The 15,528-nt window shown below is 29.6% G+C and overlaps 2 protein-coding genes across 2 annotated transcripts; both read right to left on the bottom strand.

Annotated features, from left to right (window-relative positions):
• Positions 1–660: 660 nt before the first annotated feature.
• LOC144554533 (bidirectional sugar transporter SWEET16-like) lies at positions 661–10,094 on the bottom strand. Its single transcript, XM_078302851.1, has 6 exons — positions 10,028–10,094; positions 9,895–9,931; positions 9,547–9,757; positions 8,994–9,158; positions 1,852–1,971; positions 661–1,002 (listed from the first exon to the last, which is right to left on the bottom strand). The coding sequence occupies exons 1-6, from the start codon at positions 10,059–10,061 to the stop codon at positions 847–849; spliced, it is 723 nt and encodes a 240-aa protein (XP_078158977.1). The 5' UTR covers positions 10,062–10,094; the 3' UTR covers positions 661–846.
• A 3,849-nt stretch (positions 10,095–13,943) lies between these two features.
• Positions 13,944–14,900, bottom strand: LOC144553737 (F-box/LRR-repeat protein At4g14103-like). The gene has a single exon (XM_078301941.1). The coding sequence runs from the start codon at positions 14,898–14,900 to the stop codon at positions 13,944–13,946; it is 957 nt and encodes a 318-aa protein (XP_078158067.1).
• Positions 14,901–15,528: the final 628 nt, after the last annotated feature.

Below are 15,528 nucleotides of genomic sequence, written 5' to 3'. Positions count from 1 at the left end.
ACAGCCCAAACAAAAAGTAAATGGAAGTAATAATAATAAGTTAATATAGCCCAAGCCCAAATCCAGGGGTTTGAATTAATTATGGCATCATTCGAAATAACCCAATTAAACCCATTCAATGTTGTCATTACTGCTGCTGGAATTCAATTTTTTTTTAGCTTGAATTGTTCATAATTTCTTTCATTTGTAAATAAGTTTTATGCGAATATTTCATCATTTTATAGAATTTTTAATAATTTCTAAATGTACTGACTTTTAATGTATTAAATTTCTTTATTACAAAATAAGTACTTAGGTGGTGTGTTTAGAACTTCTATAAACTTGTATTGTCTGCAATAGAGTCTGTAATATTATTTAAAACCAATTGTGTTTTTCAGAAAATAAGGGTTGACAAAAGCTTGAGAGATCACTGGCTTCTTAGACTCAAGGGTCCCGCCCCTTAGTTGAAACCTCCCCCCAGATCTGTATGTTTGATTTGTAATTCGGATTAAATTTAGAGTTAAAAACGATTCAATATTTTTTAAACCCAACCCCGCCCCCCCCCCCCCCACGCCCCTCCCCGGCCACAACACACACACACAAAATTCCTGGGCCCGCCCCTTCTTAGACTCTTATAAAATAAAACTCATTCTTTCTATAAATCCATTAGAATAAGAAAAGAAAGAACAAGTGCATATTTTATTCCATCTCATATTGATACTGATCAATGTTTTACATCATATGTGAATTAAAAGAAACGCTCAATCATTAGCAAAATAATTAATGAAACGAATGTACAAATAAATAAATACATGATTGCATTATATATACATTCCAATCTGAACCTTTTCCTCTTACAAAACTTTGTTAGATGCTTCTATTTCTTTCATAATTGGCCTGAATTAAATACTGTTGATTTTCTTGAATTATCTCGTCCAAATTTCTAGATGCTGTACTATTCATGTACATCATATAAATCACCAGTTGAATGAATCCTAAGAAGAAGCCTATTCCGTTTGGAATCTACAGTCATAAAATTTATTGGTAGCTCAATTAGAAATGAAAATATACAATTTTTAATTAAGTGTGTCAAATATAGCCCCTTACTTTGGAAAAGTAAACTTAAAATTTGGTTAGGTCATTTAGATAGGACTGATATAAAGTTGGTGCAATCTGATCAGAAATAATATACATCAACTATATATAGCATGAGGAGGGTTCAAATGCACCCAAATTTTTGTGCAAATGCATCCTATCTTTCAAATTCTTTTTCTCGGTTTTCAAAGTCCGAATAGTCAATCCGAACCGTTAGATGCGATCTATATATTAACATGTGCTTGGAGACCAAATTTTATATTTTTTGGAATTTTTTTACTATTTATTAAGCCACTTTGAAAATAGCTGATTTTACATTTTCTGGACCATTGGATCAGCAATTTTCAAAGTTGTTTAATAAATAGTAAAAAAATTCCAAAAAATGTAAAATTTGGTCTCCAAGCACATCTTAATATATAGATTGCTTCTAACGGTTCGGATTGACTATTTGGACTTTGAAAACGGAGAAAAAAAATTTAAAAGATAGGGTGCATTTGGATGCACAAAAATTTGGGTGCATTTGAATCCTCCTCATATAGCATATACTTTAAACCTTACTATCGACATTACTAATTAATGATTGTGGAACCCAAATATATTGTACTCAGCTAATTATATGTTGGGTAAAGAACAAATCTACTGGTATATATACTTCAATTCTAACATGGTTGGCCACAATTATAATTAATATAATAGGAGGATGTAAATTAATGTAATTTATCCTATTTATAGTTTCATCATATGAGCAGGATTTAATGCAAAAATGCTGGTACTTACACCAAGGAAAACATCTCTGGCAAGAATAGCATATGCAGTCCAGATGCCACCATTCAAGAAGAGAAATAAAGAGAGAAGGAAGGGCATGAACTCCACACTGTTTGTACTTATCACTGTTCTCTGCATATTTAATCAAATGTTAGATAAATCATCATAATTAGTATTGGTTTAGCACTATATAATTACTCTAATACATTATAAAAGTGAGCTAATTAACTGATGATGGTTCATTACTAGATATGTAATCCAATAAATTAAGCATTTATTTTTATCATAAAGCATTTTGTTACAATTAAATTGTTGGTTTTGAAGATAATTAAGACCAGAAAAAACAGTTGATTAATTACCCGATTGCTAGTCACTGAATTGTTATTCAATAATATCTGATTTATTTAAGGGAATGAATTATGAATTTCTTTTTTAATTTCTCGAAAGATAATGATGTACAGAGGAATATGCTAAGTTATATTTAAAGAATAATTCTAACATAAATTAAATTTTTTGTTGCACATCAATGTGATATCTTAAAAATACTATTCATAAAATTATAACTGTGTTCTTTATCATTTAATTTTGATAGGATTTGCCTCAAATTTGAATCAATTTTAGAAGTTTATTTGTCATCCATGAAAAAGTAATTAAACTCAACAATAAGAAATTTCAAATACATATAGTGTTGTTATCATGTTTTGGAAATTAAAGATTTATTTTACTTTCTGCTCATATCTTCATTTATGAAATGCAAGTTGTTGATTCGAACCTTTTATATTCATATTAACGTATTGTTGGAGACCAAATTTTACATTTTTTGGAAAATTTTTGCTAATTAATTTCTTAGAATGTTTCAAAATGTTTGTTTTTGTGAATTTTTTTCATTAAATAAAAAAAATCATAAAAACAATGATTTTCAACATTTTTAAAAAATAATAAACCTTTTCCAAACAAATGAAAAATCTGGTTTCCAAGCACATATCAATATGAAGATCATGTTGTGAAGTTCTTATTAACTATTTGAACTTTATATATAGAGATAAGAATGAAAAGTAAAACAACTTATTTACTTCCCAACTCTGTTATATATATCAAGGAATAAGCGACAATCAAATCTGTCAATTATGCTCTATTATATTTGATTAATGAAAAGCACGGCTGCATAGAATCTAGAATTTTCTATATAAGTTAAATAGAAGCTAGAATTTTCTATATAATTTGAATAAAAGGTAGAATTTCCTATATAACTTAAATAGAAGCTAGAATTTTCTATATTTAAAAATATGCAGAAATTTTAAATAGAAGCCTTGGTAGGGATCGAATTAAGGATAGTACGTACGCAACAAAAATATTTCCTTGTAACCAATTAAATATATATAATAAAGAAATATAGATGCATACGCAACGACTAAAGAAATACTATCCATCTGTTGCTTATAAGTTCTAATAAGTAATAAACAGCCATTGAATTTTAATTTTCTATTCTGTAACCTCTATCTTAAATATGTTTATCCTTAGCTTATACCGTTGAAATTTGGATCAGCTTGCGTACAAGCAATCATATTTACATAACAAGATTAATTTTCAGCATAGGCGCTACTCAATGTCAACGTGTATATATTGTCAGATTTCAATTAGTTGACTCTATGTATAGTTGGGGTCCATTCTTAGGTGTACACCTTAATATCATATTTTGGAAGCATTTAATACCTGTACTATTTTATAATATATAATGCACATATAATTAAATACTTAACTAGTTGTCTTTTAACAGTAAGTTAGTTGCTTTTAATATATAATAATGAAAAATGATTCGATGATAGTGCGTTTTTAATATGAAATTAGTTATGCGTACTCCTAATAAAAATATTGTTCTTGTAAATACTTGGCTATTTTTTTAAATTGTTTTTGTTTTTGTTTTTTTAATATATAGAGAGAGAATGACTAAGCTCAAAACGTTTTTTTCTAGTTCCAGGAACAAACGACTCGGTTTTTCAATTTTCAAAGTCCAAACAGTCGATCCAAACCGTTAGATGTTTAATCTATATTAAAATGTACTTGGAGACCAAATTTTACATTTTTTGGAATTTTTTTTACTATTTATGAGGATGGTTTGAAAGTCGATGTTTTTTAATGGTCTAGAATTTTAATAAAAACAGTGATTTTCAAACCATCTTAATAAATAGTAGAAAATTTTCAAAAAATAAAAAATTTGGTATCCAAGCACATTTTAATATAGATTAAACATCTAACGGTTTCGATCAACTATTTGGACTTTGAAAATTAAAAAACCGAGTCGTTTATTCCTGGGCCAGGAAAAACGTTTTGAGCTTAGCCATTATATATATATATATATATATATATATATATATATATATATAGATGGGCTATGGTGCATTGCAATGTATAGAGGGGTTTGTGCATTGGACCATAAATCTAAAATTCAAAGTCCAAATGGTCGATCCAAACCGTTCATCTTGTTCTCCATATTAATATGTGCTTGGAGACCAAATTTTACATTTTTCTAAATTTTTTTACTATTTATTAAGTATTTTACAAAATTGTTGATCCAACGGTGGCTTAACAAAACAGTAAAATCAGCAGCCACCGTTGGATCAACAATTTTGTAAAATACTTAATAAATAGTAAAAAAATTCAGAAAAATGTACAATTTGGTCTCCAAGTACATATTAATATGGAGAACAAGATGAACGGTTTGGATCGGCCATTTGGATTTTGAATTTTAGATTTATGGTCCAATGCACAAACCCCTCCATGCATTGCAATGCACCATAGCCCATCTCTCTCTCTCTCTCTCTCTCTATATATATATATATGGAGTTAGGCTGGGGTGCTATGGATAGCATAGTGGCCTCCCGTGCTACGGCTCAATATTCGAGTTTTCAAAATCCAAACGGTCAATCCGAACCGTTCATCTTATTCTCCATATTAATATCTGCTTGGAGACCAAATTTTATAATTTTCTGAATTTTTTTACTATTTATTAAGCCACTTTGAAAATCGCTAATCCAACGGTTTTACTGTTTTGTGCAGTCACCGTTGGATCAACAATTTTGTAAAATACTTAATAAATAGTAAAAAAATTCAGAAAAATGTAAAATTTGGTCTCCAAGCAAATATTAATATGGAGAATAAGATGAACGGTTAGGATCGACCGTTTGGATTTTGAAAACTCGAATATTGAGCCGTAGCATAGATGCCTCTATGCTATCCATAGCACCCCAGCCTAACTCATATATATGAGTTAGGCTACGGTGAGTTGCGAAGTAAAGCGACTATTTTACTTCACGCTCATATTTTGTGATTTTAAAGTTCAAAACGTCGATCTGAACCGTTCATCTTGTTCTCCATATTGAAATGTGCTTGGAGACCAAATTTTACATTTTTTTGAATTTTTTTACTATTTATTAAGCAATTTTGAAAGTCGCTGATCTGATGGTCCAGAAAATTTTTCTGCTTTTTACTGTTCACAGTAAAACAGCAATTTTCAAAAATGCTTAATAAATAGTAAAAAAATTCCAAAAAAATGTAAAATTTGGTCTCCAAGCACATTTCAATATGGATTAAACATCTAACGGTTTGGATCGGTCATTTGGACTTTCAAAATAAAAATACGGCGTGAAGTAGAAATGCGTTTTACTTCGCAACTCACCGTAGCCCACCTCTATATATATATATATATATATATAGAGTTAGGCTGGGGTGCTATGGATAGCATAGTGGCCTCCCGTGCTACGGCTCAATATTCGAGTTTTCAAAATCCAAACGGTCGATCCGAACCGTTCATCTTATTCTCCATATTAATCTCTGCTTGGAGACCAAATTTTATAATTTTCTGAATTTTTTTACTATTTATTAAACCACTTTGAAAATCGCTAATCCAACGGTTTTACTGTTTTGTTTCAGTCACCGTTGGATCAACAATTTTGTAAAATACTTCATAAATAGTAAAAAAATTCAGAAAAATGTAAAATTTGGTCTCCAAGCAGATATTAATATGGAGAATAAGATGAACGGTTCGGATCGATCGTTTGGATTTTGAAAACTCGAATATTGAGCCGTAGGATAGATGCCTCTATGCTATCCATAGCACCCCAGCCTAACTCTATATATATATATGAGGAGGGATCTGATTACCACAACCATTTTATAGATTTTCCAAGTTCAAATTGTCGATCCTAACCGTTCAACATGATCTCTACTATTGAAATTTTACATTTTTTTGAGTTATTTTTCTATTTATTAAGTATTTTACAAAAAATAGTCAAATTCAGACCATTTAATTTTGTACCCATCTTAATAAATAGTAAAAATAATTAAAAAAAATGTAAAATTTGATCAGGAAGCACATTTTATTGTGGAGATCATGTTTGAAAATGTAGAAAATGATTATGGTAACTTTGTGGTAACTCAAAATTATAGTAATCGTATCCCTCCTCTATATACACACACAATTCTTAAAACATGTTTACCGATGGTATGGAAGTGCAATGATGTTTAAAAGAAAAAAATATTAAAAAAAACCAGTTCAGTATCTACAATAATAGTATTTTTTTTTAAATAAATTGTTCAACACTTTTAAAAATAAGAATCAAATGATCATATATTTTTGTGACTATGTTCAAATTAAGCTACTAATTTTGTTTTTAATTTTAGTTTATTATTGTTTTCAAAATTGGAACATAATTAAGAAGTAATTTCATATTAAATTGGTATATTTCATATTTGGGAACGTAAATTTCATGAAAACTTGGCAACATTAACTACTTTGACCAAGTAATCCATGGGTAGCTTTCCAAGTTGCGTAATTGGTTTGCCAGATGTGTGTTGTTCCCTCTTGCGTTAATGATTATTTTCTATGATATATAATAATAAATTGAGAATATTCTTTTAGCAATACTTCCTGAAGTCTTGAAAGTTACATTTACAATTTGGGAAAAATAAAAAATTTTGAACGAAATAATGTTATCAAAAATGAACCAGACATTAATTCGATAAAGTTTAAGGTTAACAATTTACTGATTGGACCGCCGGATCAATCAGTTCAATTGTTAATTTATTAAAATAAGGTCAATTGCAACATGGCGATAACATCATTTTTTTTGCTGTTCTGCTATGACGCGATAAATGCTATTTAAACCTTTGAATTTGAGTATTGTTATACATTAATCATTTTTTTTATAAATCACTAGTGAAATTTATACGGCATCATATTGTAAAAATTTGCACAAATATTTAATAATCCAATATAAGACAAAACTTATGGTTATATTTTAAAATGTAACATCAAAATAAAATGAAAATACTTATTTTATTAAAGAATTATATATTTTTGTCTGAATATTTTTTATGGGAGAAAAATATAACGACTAATCTTTTCATTTTATTTCATAACTATCAAGAGAATTTTCTGCAATAATTATAAATAATGTCCTTAATAAAAATTTATAAATTTTTTGAATTTTGGACACAATTATTTATATTATGTATAATTATATTTTTAAATATTTAAAATATTTTAGGTCTTACGTGTAAATTTCGTAATACAAATTAAAAAAAAAATCATAAGACAATATTTAAAATATTTTATCTGTTTAAAATATTTAAAATATTTTATCTGTTTAAAATATTTAAAATATTTTATCTGTTTATTGATTTGTGGTCACCTGGTTAGCCAATCCCTATCATGCTATCACAATTTTAGTTTAAAAACCGTTTTTCTACAAAAACGAGTTGGCAAATTTTTATATATAAAAAAAAGTTATTTATAAAAACCGGTTCAGTAGGCGAAATAATATTTTAAAGTCTGAACGAATTATATTTTGGATCCGGATTTTTTCAGTTCGACAGACCGGTCCGATCTGGTTTTCATAATACTAGAACGGACAAACTTGAAACTGTTTTGCTAATTCTCTGCTATTTTTTAATCAATTAAGGCGTTTGTTTAAATAAGTCAATTATATATATGGAGCCAAATTACGTGGTGAGGTGCAATAAATAGATTTGGACCCACTGAAATATGGTACGAATCTCAAAACATACCACCTATAATTTATAAGCAACCGATTGATTTGGACCCACTGAAATTAATCCGGACCATCCGTTTATTATCGCACCCCTTCAATATCTGAAGGCATACATTCAAATCACGTGGGCAATAAAGAGACAGGTAGGTAGTTGCATATTGAAGACATACATTCAAATCTCTAAAAGTTATAAAATTTCATCTCCAATCATATTTTAATATGGATATCATGTTAAGTGATTCCGATCGACAATTTAAACTTTGAAAATGAAGATATAAATTTAAGGTATAATGAGTCATGAAAACATAATGTATTAAAACTCTCCTGTTGGGGATATTTAGGAACATTAATTTCATGATAACTTGGCAACATTATTTACATTGACCAAGTAATCCATGGGTCGCTAGTTTTCCAAGTTGGATTGCCAGATATGTTGTTCTCTCTTGCGTAAATGCATGAATAAATATTACTTCTTGTAATAATCTTTGAATGAGAAAATTCTTTTAGAATTCAGTGCCTCTTAATAAACCATATATAATTAATTACTCAAGCCCACTATATTTACAATCAAGGAAACTCTTTTGCTAATTATGTAGTTATTTTTTAATCAATTAATTAAGGTGATTCTTTAGAAGCCAAATCACGTGGGGAATAAATTGACAGTTGGGTAGTTGCAATACGTTGAAGAAGCACAGCCATACAAATGTATGTGCACACACGCATAGCTAGTCATTGAATTAATATCATATATTGTGTTTATCTTAATTTGCACTAATTAATTTCAGTTTTCAATGTTGATTTTGAAGTGGATATATAGTGGATATACAAATTAACAACACCAAATAATTAATAGCTAACTAGGATATGAAAGATTATATAAAAACTTTATATATCAAATTAAAGATGCTATAGCCAATTCAACAAAGATAGTGGGTACCCATTAATTCAGGAAAATATGTGATCAAATCAATAAATATATATATATATATATATATATATATATATTGGATCTAAACAAACATTAAATAATTAATTAATATCTTAGATATAATATAAAAGACTAAATTATCAAATTAAAAAAAAAAAATATGCAGAGAAACGTACCACAACAGCAAGAGGGGAGCCATACATGATTACATTAAGGAATGCACCTATTGTTCCAATTGCAACTATCTTCAAGCTTTCATCCTCAATAGCAAACCTTGTGAACAAGAAAACTGCTCCAAACACTCCCACATCTAATATCAACACCAAAAGAGCCGTCCTTACCTGAATTTTAAAATTTTATATCAAAAAAAAAAAAAGGAAAAGGGAAGCGTTTTGATACACAACAAAGTGAAACACCAACAAAAAGAGAGAACAGGTTTAAAATATATATGTGAAGTATTAATTAATTAGTGATATTTATGTGGATGTACTATAAAAATAGGGGGAAATTATAGGTAGAGACTTCAATATATCTCTGTTTTCTATAAGAAAGTTCAAACTATATATAGGACATTACATAGTTTCGACAAGATTGTTATTTGTAAGTATATATTTATTACGCTCCAATAAAGAATATATTAAACAAATACAGTTAAAGAAACCCAGCAAAAGTCATATATTGAAATAAAAAAAAAGGTACTATATATATAACTAGAAATAATTAGCTTACTCTTTGAGAAGGTTTGGCGAATACAAGAAACAGAACCACATAAATTGCCTCTAGCACAATACCTACACCATTAACCGTTGCAACGAGATAAGCATCGGGTTTTGTTACACCATAGTAGACCCAAAGCAATGAACTCAAAAGGGTCACGGCATATGGTGTTGGCTCGAAATCTTCGGTTGATTTGCTCCTAGTAATCCTCCAAAAGGTTTTACTGCCACACAATTTTGATATATATTATATTACCTAATGATGCTATATATATCTGCTTTTGCTTTTTTCCTTAAACAAAAAGAAAATCATATACATGATATATTATCAGACAGATTACAGTTTGAGTGTATAGCTTACATAGGTGAGGCAAACATAAGAATTGAGATGACATTTCCTGCATTATATAGATAGAAAAAAGAGGTTATTTACTTGTATAATGGTGACCTATAAGAGAGAGAGAGAGAGAGAGAGAGAGAGAGAGAGATGTAACCCATGATTCCAACGGAGAAGAGGAGAGGATCCATGGGAAAAATTAAACGGTTATGTTTAGTTGTTTTGTTTTGTAATCCTATTAGTTTGGAAAGGTGGATGGTCTACATGTACCCATTAATCATTGAATTAGTCAATTTTTATCAAGTTTGACACCAAACCATACATTGATATATAATGAGAACTAATTCCTTTAGTCGTATTTTTCTTTCTATCTTATTTTTTCCGTAAAAGTGCTTATCTTTTTTTTTCTTTTTAAAAAAAAAAATAGCCTTGTCACGTTTTCCAACTTCTAAATATTAAATTTTTTGTGGTCCGTTTTTCAACTCTACAATGCATATTTTATTCAACTTAATAAAACACGCCAATTTAATTTATTTTAAGTCCGCAAGTATATATTTTAGTCACACAATCTCCTTCAAATTAAAGTTTTAATTCAATTTCTGATAGAAATAATTTTTAATACATAATTACATTATACTACAAGCACTTATATTTCCGTACAAATACAAAAAATCTGAATCACATATTCCCATGTTCAAAATATATAATTTGGCTTCATGGATCGTACGACGAATAAAGAAAAAATGAAAAATAAATATATATAACTTGTACGCTGCATGAAAACAAAACAACAATGTCAATATCATTATTAATTGCTTACTCTCAGCATAATTGATAAGGTAAGTTGTAGAATATAAGTATCCTCTCAGGTATCTGATTGAGCTCCAATGAACTCCCAACTGAACGATTGGAATTCGGTGCCTATGTAGATATAGGGACTCCATTTTTAGATTCGTGCAATTTATAACTGACGTCTCAGATCTCATTCTACTCATATTGCGCGCACGGAACTCATTCTACTTGTATTACACCGGATCTGAATTCAAAATAGATTGATGTAACATAATTACGGTCGACCATTTCTAGCATAACTATTATTCTTGTAGTTGGGAACTTGGCATCAATAGGTGCAGATCTACCCTTCACAAGACATGCATACAGATACCTTGTTGCTGGAAAAGGACAAATGCTACCCGACATGTTTTTTTTCTGTCAAATTATGAAACTAATAATTAATGTTTGAAGTTAGATAATTGTTCTGCTGATATATTTTACAAATTACAAAGTTTCAGAGGGGACAAAAATCAGCTATAGAGTAGCAGATTGACTTGGAACTTTTATAACACTTTTTTTTTTTTTTTTTTCTAAATTCTTGTGTATTTGATATGTAGAAAATACATGCAATTTTTTAAGTAAGATATCTGTCTTCTGAATTTCTTTAATGAAATTATACTCAGTTTCATTAAAAAAAAAAATATCTTTGTAAACAAAGAAATATTATTAACTTTAATATTTTGAAAGATATAAAGAAAACATAATTCATTGTGAAAAAAATCAATTTAATATCATGAGATCTTTTGTTTTGAATAAAGGTTGGAGGTTATATTATGAGACCTTTTGTGTATATATTACGGTATAATTAATCTTTTTAATCCAATGATATCATCCAGACAATTTTCGAGTGAAATTTTATAAGGTGATGACAAAATGCATGTTAATATATAATATAATTTTCATTTTACGGAGAACATGAATGAAATACACGACTTAGAAAAATACAGGATTTAATGAAAAAATAATTTCGATTCCTGTCTGTCCCACCTTTCCTCATTTTCCTCCATTCATTTTGTGGGTCATAAATGCAATCACGATCAAAACTATTTTCTCTCTGCAACACAGCTGTACAATCTTTAATTTAAGATTTTTATCCTGTTCAAATAATTAGAGTGTACTGTTCAATGCATGATTGTCGTGGAAAGTATTAGACCTGTTCAAATAATTAAAGTGTACTGTTCAACACAGCTGTACGACTAGTCCCTTGTAGGAATTGGGCCTGTTAAGAATTTATAAGATTTCAGCCCAATTGGCGACAACGACATATCTTAGATCAGTTGCCGAAATTATTTTTAGTTTTTTTTTGATGGTTGGCGGTGAAGTACCGCCAACAGCTTGATTGGTATTAATAAAAAGAGATATTTACAAAGGATTTTTGCCAAACAAAAGAGAGAAATTCTCCTCTAAAAAATGAAAGCAAAAATGAAAGGAAAAAGAAAAAGAAGAAGAGAAAAAAAAACACAACACAACTTTAAAAATGAAAGGAAATTATTTTTAGTTACCACCCTAAACTTTAAAAATTCATATCTTACCATCGTTTTAGGAAAAATTCAAAATTTAACAAGTGCGTAGACTGAGTCTGCGCATCAATTTTGATGTGTGTGCATACCCAGTATGCGCACCACCTTGGGTTTTTTTTTCTCTGTGCAGAAAAAAATAAATAAATAAATACTGCCGGGCCGGGCTTTATTCTCACAAGCGATGCCCATTAAGGACCCAAAATTTCATCATTGTTTCCATAGGCGACTAACAATTAATATTAAAAAGCCTGCTAACAATCGCTTTGAAATATTGTACAAATAGTATGGCCCAAATCAATATTCGGTATGAATATCTAATACAATTAGTGGTTAGTTTATATTCACGAACCATTAATATTATTAGTGATTCCTTATTTAATTTTATTTATAATTTTATAAATAAGCATTATTAACGGTTCGTGCTGGAGAGAAGAAGAATAATGGATTTCCTAAAGATTCTTGTTATCCACAAAATTTACTAAGGGCCTTCTACATTTTACTTTGACTAAAATATGGTAGCTCTTCTAAGAATTACAAAACTAAATTGGATCCACAAAATTTATGGATCGTGGCAATATTACATATTACATATTAGATGATATTATACAACTGACTCATATATGAAATCTCCCCCAAGTTACCATTAATAATAACCACCTTCTAGATCTTCAATAAAAATACCACCAATGACCTTAACATTAGCAAACAACTTGTCGATTAGGAGATCAACAAATCCATTATCATTTTTAAATCCTACAAGTCTAACTGTTTGCAGGAACTCCCGCTGGACTAATACATCTCTTGCTCCCTCAAGAGTTGTCTCCTCATCTAAAATTTCCGTGGCACGTTCTTTCTGTAATAATAAAACAAGTTATATATGTTTCATTGATCATATATCCTTCAAGAAGGGCTTAATTGAGGATATTACTATGAATAACACCTGGTATTAACCGTTCTTTGTTATATTGTTAACTTCCTAATCTAGTCCATCTATATAATTATCTAGTGACCATAAATACTTGAAGCTTGTCTTTTTTTTTTGTTCGATAAATTTTGATTTTTTTAAACATATCATTAATTGCCTTTGATTTTGTGTGCATCTCTTAATTGAGGCACAGAAATATAGTAAGTACTAGTAGCACTACCAAGACAGAAAAAGAGAGAGAGAGAGAGAGAGATTACATGGATGTTGGTCAAGGTGAGCACCTGTAGTTTAGGTGAATGGAGGAAAAATGATGCAAGATCAAAACCAATATACAAACCCCAACTCACAATTTCCAAGTACTTTAAGTGGTGGAAGACTGGGCAACTAGTAAAATCCTTCTTCTTTACCTATTTTCCATAAAAGTAAAATTAAAACTATGTTCTAGAGAAAAGGAAAAAAAAGGAAAATCACAAAAGCTAATTATAAATAAGAATTTTGGATTCTGGATGTCTGAATCACAATTGAAAACATTAATCATTGTGTATTTATGGCATACAACATTAGAACCAATCAATTTGAAACAATGCTTTTTTTTTCATGTAAAAAGCCCTCGCAAGTTGGTAATAAATTCCCTAATAAACAATTAGGTTACCATGCAAGGTTGGATAGACATTGGAGTGCATATAACAAAGTAGGATTTAAATTCTTATAAATTCGATGGTTGGAGTTGATAAAGTGAAGTTTTGTTTAATTCTGAAGTATCAAAAATCAGAACAAAGAGTATTTGTTTCAAATTAATTGAAAAGAGAAAGTACCTTTCCCTCAGAGCAACTCAAATAAAGATGTAAGCTTTTGACATTTGAAAGGCCGTGAATAAGCTTGAGTCCCCTAGTAACATACTTATTCTTATCATGCCAACCAGGAATATGAATGGAAGCATCAACTAGTGATGGCATATTTAGCAACACATTTCCCCTCATAGAAATGACATTAATATGCAAATATAGGAGATTTGGTGTGGAAATATGCAATCTCATTACGTAACAATAACTACCAAGCACCAAATTCTTCAAAGTATTGGAACATATTTCAACGATGCCGATGTTAAAATTTTCTAACACTAATTCTTCAAGCACAAAACAACCTAACAAAAGCTTCTTTAAAGAGTCATCTCTCATTGAAATACCATGAAGTTTAAGGGTTTTAAGGCAAGGTAGGTTTACTGAATTGAGTTTTATAGCTACAAAATTCAATACTTTTATGGAGAGACATAGCTCGAGATATATTAGTGATGCACAAGTGAAAATGAGATCGGTGTTTAAATTCAACTTTTCCCTTGAACGCAATTTAATTGAGCACTCTCGAGGCGCCAACATCATCACATCACCAATATAATCGGCAACAGCTTTGCAAGGCCAAAAAATCACAGAATCCAAATAAAGTTCAAATCTGTTAACACGGGATGTCTGTCGTTTCTCCAACACACTTTTCACAAGTAGTTTGAATTTGGTCACAAATAATTCTACATCCACTTCATCATCAATAATCTCAGGCAATCCAAACTCTTTAATGTCAAATTTTAGATCTGGCAGAGAAGTCCACATGTTTAACCATCCTTTTGACAAGATGCATGTCTGCACAGCATTTCTTGTACTAAGAAAAGATAGGATATGTGTGAGAACATCATCAGGCAAATTAGAGACCCTACCAATGTTGTCATTGTTCTCACTACCATGTGCCTTCATATTCATCATTGATCTTTCACCTTCACACAAAATCATTTATTCAAACACATCCGGAGAGTTAATTGTTTATCAAATTTCAAGAATTAAGATGAATCTATCAGAATTATAAAAAGAAGTTACATATCCTAAGTATTAAAAGTACAACCGTGATCCAACTTCCCAACTTTGTCAACTAGAATTCCCCAAATAAGAAAAAAAAATGGCCGTAATATAATTTTGTTCCAATTAAAAGGACGACATACATTAGTTATCATGTATACACTAACTTTAATTACCATTTACCAAAGTAGAAAATAAGATATTTTGTCAGAAAATACATATAGGCTAATAACGGAGAGACCTAGGGCGAATACAGGATTTCCGGGGAAAAAAATAACAAAACGGATTCAAATAGCTAATCAGATTCAAAACTCATTAGCTAATGATTGTAAATCAAACATAATTTTACAAAAAAGAAATATTCTTTTACCTAATAAAAAAAAAATCCTATCCATTCTCATATTCTTAATTTGTATATCCTAATTGAAGGATTGAAGAACTAATTACTCACAATTAAAGTATTTATGTGCTATCAGATATAATGGATTTAATCTTAATTGGCTAATTGAATTCCCAATCAATTAGAGTTCGAACA

This window comes from Carex rostrata, chromosome 5 (genome assembly GCF_964058835.1).
Source record: "Carex rostrata chromosome 5, lpCarRost1.2, whole genome shotgun sequence".
NCBI lineage: Eukaryota > Viridiplantae > Streptophyta > Magnoliopsida > Poales > Cyperaceae > Carex > Carex rostrata.
Note: the sequence above shows the minus strand (reverse complement) of the source record. Positions and strands in the feature narration are given on the sequence as shown.

Bases quoted from the DNA above. Each gene is read 5' to 3' on its own strand.
- LOC144554533 (XM_078302851.1), bottom strand. From the start codon at position 10,061: ATGGATCCTCTCCTCTTCTCCGTTGGAATCATGG. The intron at 9,758-9,894 runs GTAAGCTATACA...ATTGTGTGGCAG, and splicing joins CTTATGTTTGCCTCACCTAT to TAAAACCTTTTGGAGGATTA. The intron at 1,972-8,993 runs GTACGTTTCTCT...TTAAATATGCAG, and splicing joins GCTCCCCTCTTGCTGTTGTG to AGAACAGTGATAAGTACAAA.
- LOC144553737 (XM_078301941.1), bottom strand. From the start codon at position 14,900: ATGAATATGAAGGCACATGGTAGTGAGAACAATGACAACATTGGTAGG.